This window comes from Adiantum capillus-veneris, chromosome 14 (assembly GCF_014529385.1).
Source record: "Adiantum capillus-veneris isolate H3 chromosome 14, ASM1452938v2, whole genome shotgun sequence".
Classification (NCBI taxonomy): domain Eukaryota; kingdom Viridiplantae; phylum Streptophyta; class Polypodiopsida; order Polypodiales; family Pteridaceae; genus Adiantum; species Adiantum capillus-veneris.
In genome coordinates this window covers 143,893,610-143,900,728 of record NC_140944.1, presented here as the reverse complement: position 1 = coordinate 143,900,728, position 7,119 = coordinate 143,893,610, and the positions used below count along the sequence as shown (strand labels likewise).

The 7,119-nt window shown below is 39.9% G+C and overlaps 1 protein-coding gene across 1 annotated transcript; it reads left to right on the top strand.

Annotated features, from left to right (window-relative positions):
- Nucleotides 1-218: 218 nt before the first annotated feature.
- Nucleotides 219-1,919, top strand: LOC147443288 (uncharacterized). The gene is made up of 3 exons (XM_086529187.1): nt 219-282; nt 1,009-1,198; nt 1,421-1,919. The coding sequence occupies exons 1-3, from the start codon at nt 219-221 to the stop codon at nt 1,464-1,466; spliced, it is 300 nt and encodes a 99-aa protein (XP_086385313.1). The 3' UTR covers nt 1,467-1,919.
- Nucleotides 1,920-7,119: the final 5,200 nt, after the last annotated feature.

Here is a 7,119-nt window from a genome sequence, read left to right as displayed (position 1 = left end):
CAACACCTTTGAACAAATCACTGCTGCAAGTCACATATTCTACCCAAGAATGGCCATCAAAACGTTGCTCCATACCATTCATACTCGAGTTTTCACCTTGTGGAGGTAGCTCAAAAGCAATATACCCATCATATTGAGTTGGGATCTCAGACACCTGCACAATTTTTTGAACTTGACTCAAGGCCACAACAAGGTTAGTTTGCAGTGGTAGTGTTTTAATGAAGTCAATGACACTCGCACATAGTAGCCAACAATCGTCTGTTTTTTCTTTCATCACAATTGGTGAGACCTTTGAGCCATCTGCATTAGGCAATAAACAAGAGGTGACGAGAATCTTGTAGAACTGCGAAACTTTGTGGGCAAGAGTGTAAATTAGGTCACCATCAGGGTTCTCTCTGCGTTCAAGATGGCCATTATCTCTAGACAATGTAAGGGGACACAGAGCAAAATTATCATTTTGAATATCAAAATGTTGTTTAAGCGTGTCAACTTTGATGTCTTGAAACTGACTGTCAGATAGAAGAACAACTTTTTGACCTCTCTGGGTTCCATAGATAGTAATGTGTTTGCTCATTGCTTCAGAATAGACAGGAAAATAGTGAGAAAAAAGAAAAGATATAGCGAGATAAAAGAGTATGTGATACTCGCCACAATAATAAGTGTTATTGTATTTAACATTTTTTCTTGTATTTTAAAATGATATTAATATTGTAGGCGACGTTTGCTTTTGTCATGAGCACGATATATATTCTACGGTGATTTTTATTTAAAGATCATCCTTGGAAATCGAGTAGCTATCAAAGTCTTAATGTGTCACTGGCGGGATCCCTTCTGTTTTCACATTCTCCCACAAACTAGCCACAAATTGAGTGTCAAGTTCAAGTGAAGGAAAATACTATTTCCCTAGCATGTGAAAATTACACTAAAACTTGTCACTATTCTATGATGTTTTTAAAGCATTTTATAGTGTTTATAATAAGTAGACTCGGCTATTTTCTTATACTAAAGGGAACCATGACCCTGATTTTAGTCCAGCCTCATTTGTTCGCCCATGTTTGAATCAAGTAGATACTCAAAAGTTCAACCTAATCTCTGATCGTCTTCTCCTTTGTTTGCTGCTTCGACTTCTCCTTCGTTCACGCTGCGGTAAAACCAAGAGCAGACTGAATTCGTGTAAGCTCGTCTGCATTCTAAGCGGGTAAGACAAAGCAATCTTAACGCTCCTTACCCAGCCCAATAGCAATTTCAAGAAAGCCTGGTTCGGTGCTGCAACCAGTCCGCACCGACGCGGACTGGTTGCAACACCGAACCAGGTTGTTTAGAAAATGATATTTTGCTGGTTTATTTGCGCTGCTGAATAATCAAATAGGTCGTTTTCTGTGCTGAGATGTTTGTTGGATGGATTATGCTATTCTTGCAGGTGTTGTTGCTCTTGTAGATGGCTACTGATGGAGTCCTTACTCTAGCAATTGATGCATGTATGTGTGTGAAGAGGACGATTCTCTACATTCGACTGTTCTGGGTGCATTTTACTAGCAGTTGCTGACAAAGTTTCAACGCCTGCTATACATTAACGCATATTAGTTTTCAATGTAATGTATGCATCATATTCTCCTACAGTAAAACCATCGCAGGCAAGAGTCGTCCGATTGGTAAGACACCGCCAAACTATTGCTCCTAGGCCAGTGCAATAATGCTTCTAGAATATCCTGGTTCGGTGCTGCAACCAGTCCGCGTCGAACCAGGATTTTTTGGAAGCGTTATTGTGCAAGCCGAGGAGCAGTAGATTGGCGGTTTTTCAAAAATATTGTTTAGATTTGATGATTCACAATGCTGGTTGGTCAATAAGGTTTGGTTTCTATGCCCATGAATGTTGAGACTATATTTTTTTCAAAAATATATTTAAGATTGTTTGTTTTCGCTGCTGAGTAATGGTCAATAAGGTCGATTTCTAACCCCATGAACGTTGAGAGTATGTTGGGTAATGGCTATTGATGGGATGGATGGCTTTGTCTTTTCTTGGGTGCCAACTATAGGAGTCCTTACTCTTGCGTTTGGGATCTCCACATTTGGCGGTTATGGGTACCATTTTACTTGCAGGTTAAAAAGTTGTAAGGCCTCAATACCATGCTCAGCAACGCATATAGGTTTTCCATCTAAAATCTCGCGAAGTGATCTATAGGGTCTTAGTACACATGTGGTTGTGATGATACAGTTAACATTAGGTGTCCATAATCTAGTTCACAGTACAATTCATATGGCCACGTCTAATCAATTTCTAATTTACGCTTTGGAAATTATTTCTTTGGATGTGTAAAGTCAAGATCACTGGTTTTTATGTGTGTGCCGTGTCAGGAACTTGTCGCTGATACATCGTGTGCGAGCCACAAATGGCTCCAAGCACACAACAAGTCTAAACTAGTAAGTTCAAAGATGGCGTTGATGTGTCACTCATTGCTCTATGCTTCCTGTCGTGGAGGATTTCTTGTCGCGAAGAAGAGGGAGATATCCCTGCGTCGCGCTCAACAGTCTCGTCGTCGTCGCGTCGTGGCAACTCAATCGCGCTCTCTCTCTCTCTCTCTCACGAATACACACACAAGGAGATGAAGAAGAAGATGATGGAGATGGAGCAAGAGCACTCTTCAATTGCACAAATGAGAGGATGAGTGAATTTTAGGTTTAGTTGATTTTTATATGAGCTCACATCATTCACACTTAGGCGTACATGCTTAGCCAAATAATCCCTTGAATGTTCCAGTTAGAGTAGGCCTCTCATCGGCGATCACTCTTATCCTTTTCTTGTTGGATTGACAAGCCCGGTACTTGACTCTACCAAGTAAATAATACAACGTCTGTTGTAGGTGATATGGTGTTCGTGAGCCGTGAGGGTTAACATGCCTCTCTTCTTGATGTAGATTCCGTCTCGAAAGCTATTGAGTTGAAGCTCGTTCATTGAGGTGTAAAAAAAGCATTTGAGATGAATGTACTTAGCCTTCTTCAGTCAAACTGCAAAATCAAACAACATAAGCACAGTAATTGCATTTTTATATAAAATTAAAAAGCATATGCAATTATAGGCAGACAATGTGATTGGTAACAGAATTTTAAATCATTTGTTAGCAATAAACATTTAATTACAATATAATCAAATGCATAAACAGATGTAAAGGTAAAAAATTAAACAAGTCTTGGATCATTAATTTAACAATCGAAAGGCACTAAAGATTGACTATTAATACCATGGGTAAGCTTCTTAATTTTCTCTGGTCAATTAAGTTGTTTAATCGCGAGAGCCAAGTATTTTATGTTCGAGGGCTAACTAGAGGCTATATCGAGAAGACCTTATAGTTAAGCTACAATAGAAGGAATTTTTCATGAAATCATCGTCTGATTGATTATCTTTTCTTTGATCCCTCAAAGTCTTTGCACAGTGATTGAATTTTCATGTGTGTGCTTATTTTGTATGTCTTAGGTTTTTTGCTTTTCAAGGAAAAACGTCCACATTGGGAACCTCTAGAGCTCTAGTGCCATAGGCGATGCATGTGAGAAGTACTCAATCAAGCCGAGATTTCTCTTTCAGCTTAAGATTTTACATTGTGGCACTTTAATTTTTATTTTTATTTTTCGTTTTTAAAATTTTAATTTTGTAACTTTGGGGGGTCATATCACATTGTTACCCTCCTCAAGCTCATCACACTAGTAAACTCCCTTTACAATACTTCAGCTAAAGGTCAATAGGGACTAAACCCACTAGAAAGCCCTAGTACATGTTACACAATGCTGTCTAAATCGGATTAAGAATCTAAGTAACTATTAATTATTATGAAGGAATTTTCCATGGTATTAAGAGAAGATCTTTAACGTGTCTAGCTTGATCAAACTAGCTTAGTCGGATTGCTTGACTTTTAAGCTATGACAAAAATTACATTGAATTAAATGTTTGATACTTAGCAAATGTGCTGAATATTATGCTACCAATCACAATTGAAGTAGACAAACATAGATGCAAAAAAGATAAGGGGCCATGCTAATGGACAAGAAACACCTGTTTGCGTTGATAATTGCACTTGATTTGACGAGTGGGTCGAGATAAAGATTCCATGAAGGTCCAAATCCTAACAACAGCAACACGCTCCTATACACACTAGGAAACCTCTAAGAGACACATCAGTAGGAAGAAAGAACTTTGCTAATCACTAAACTCTAAAACAGAAACACTCATATCGTACTAATTCTACTTACCCTCCATCACTCGAGTGATGAGGATCAAAAGTGTTTTATGGCATAGGTTTCTGTTTCAGTGTATCGGATGCGAATGTGTAGGTCCGAGTCAATGTTTTGATTTTTATTGTGCATACTCGTTTGCTAATTGCTCTTGCCTTTATTTTTTTGTTTTTTGTGAGTATAAGGCTTTATATATACATTCCCTAGGGTTGGGGGATTAAGAGGTCAAGGAGGAAGCTGGAGAGGGGAGTAAGTGAATGATGACTGTCAGCAAACACTCCCCCCTTCCTTGGGTAGATCATATCGTTTGAAATGTGTTCGTCGCCCTTTGAAACGTTGTTCCCGTTGATAATAGGTGAGGATTTTTGCCATTAGTTTTCTATTACCTTAAGTGCCTTGTCGAGTTGCAAGGGTGGTAAGGTACTCTCCCAGGATCGAACTTGAACTGGTTCATCAAGTGATTCTTCAACACTAGGAGGTGTGGATTGCTTTGTAGATTCATGGAGGTCCACTATTGCAGGTGGAGGCTGTGGAGAAGCTTTTACCTTTATAAATGCATTAAATGAGGATCTATAAGCTTCATGGGACTCCCCTCTTCTTGAGCTAGGTGGAACAAACCGTTCTTTCTTCGGTACCCAAACTAGCTCTGGAGCGGGTGTGTAGCATTCTATGATTTTTTCCTTTCCATGATCGTCAATTCGTTTTGGAGCTACAAGATTGCGTGCACATGGGTCAGGTGACAAGTAAGAACGCAATCTACGTTTTGGCACCCATATTTGATCATTTTTTTGATAGTAGTCTTGGACTTCCAATAGTTTTTTGGAAATCCAACGCCACGTTTCCTTACATTTCTTGGAGTGAGTGAGACGTTTCTTACAAGGCTTCTGTTTTTTAGCACTAACTATGGTCGCTAAAGAAGCTTTAGGGACCCACTTGTATATTTTCTTTGTTATATTAGGATGAGTCTTGTCAGAAGCTATATGCATTGCTTCTAGCATGTTTAAGGGTACAAGTGGTGGCATTTCATCACCCTCAGGTGTTACCCAGGTCGTCCCCCTATTTCCCCCAGTGTTTGTGGTTCCTGCTAGGTGGACCCAATCCACATTGTCCGACTCGGTCATCCCAGGTAGTATATCCATATAAGGAGAATCTTCCCCAGCATCAGTGTTCGCTTTACACATGTAACAATATTGCAATGGGGCCGAGTGAACTGTGGTGTCAGATCTATGATCAATTATACACCTGTTTCCTAGAGGATGTGCTCGACCAGTACAAGATCCACTCGAATGACAGAATCTTGGAACTGCAAGTAGACATGGTTTTTACACCAGTCACGCACTATTTTTGCTTCCCTCATGAAAGGACGTCCTAAGATCATTTTCGATGCCATAGTGTGTTTGGAGAAATCCATAATAATAAAGGTAATCCTTATTTTATGTCCAAAGACCTTGATCTTGAGATCTTCTAGCATCCCAATAGGTTTAACAATAGACCCATTGGACATCTTCATTACTATGGTTGTGGTTGCAAGGTGAGGTCTTCTCATAGTTTCCCAGCAATTTTTAGTCACAATGCTAATCCCAGCGCCACCATCAAGGATTCATTTCATAGTTAATCCCTTAGTAGTGATTGGTATGGTCGCATTGGATTCATCACCCTCAAAGTATTGTCCCAACTTGTTAACAGGTATTTCTATAACAAGGTTCTCATCTAGGTTGGGTTGTGGATCTAAGTGTTCCTCCTCTATTGACATCTCCCCAACTCCATCCATCTGTGCAAATTGTGGTAGCCCAAACTTTAGTTCTCCATTGAGGAAGGCTCGAAGAGCTGAGACTAGCTTAGGGTCTTTATATAGTTTGGACATGATGGTGGTTCTAACTTCTGAAGACATGAAATCCATCAATCTGGCAATGTTTAACGACACCTTTTGGACATCAGTCCCTTGACGTGGGGAAGATGGAATCTCCATTTCTTCGATAGGATCAGGTAGTCCCTCTGTAAACATTCTTTCCATCAAGAAGTGAGTACGCCCACTTTCCCATGACTTTAAGTCACTTTCCTCTTGGATGACACTAGGTATGTCTAAGGGTCTATGGACTTGGTGAGGTTGTTGTTGCATAGGGAACACGGTGTCTGTAATATGGATCTGCCTAGGTGTTGGTTCTAGATCCCTTTGGGTATCTTCTACCAAACTTCTTAATTGCTTGACTCGCTCAATCTCCTTTGTAGGGTTTGGATAAGTTCCTATCTTCTTCTTGGATCCCTGCCATTGTGGTTCATGAAGATCTTCCTTGTTGGTTTCTATGTTAGTGGTCGTTTTGGTCTCCATGGTTTTACCTGAATCAGAATCTTCTTCAGTGTCATTCATATATACGGGTCGTCACCAGTCCCTATGTTAGTCTTTGAACTGGAGTCTAACTTCGCTGCTTTTTGCGATCTCTTTCTTCGTGTTTTCTTCTTTTTCTGAGATTGAGCAATTGATGCCGTGTCTCTTTCCTCAAGAATATAATTTTGTTTTTGGAGCATCGATCATGTGAGTACATTTACTGGTACCACGGGTGTACTTGGTGATGGCTCCTAGTAACTTCAATCAAGTTTAATGGCGTGATCTTCGGTGCATTTGGATTATTTGGACATTGGGCAATCAAATGATCTATGCCACATCGATTACACATGAGTATCGGCATTGTAGACGTGTTCGCTTGATTGGTTTGTATTAGTGTGGCGTTCTTTTGTAGCCTAATAGGACACTCGGCTACACGATGTGAACCTCCACACTCATAGCATTGAAGAGGTGGTCTCTTAGTAGTGTAATTGATATTTTAGCCTCTTGCAGCAAGAGCAGCTACTTGATATACAGGTTTGACTTGTCCCCAATAGTCCTCCATGTAGTAT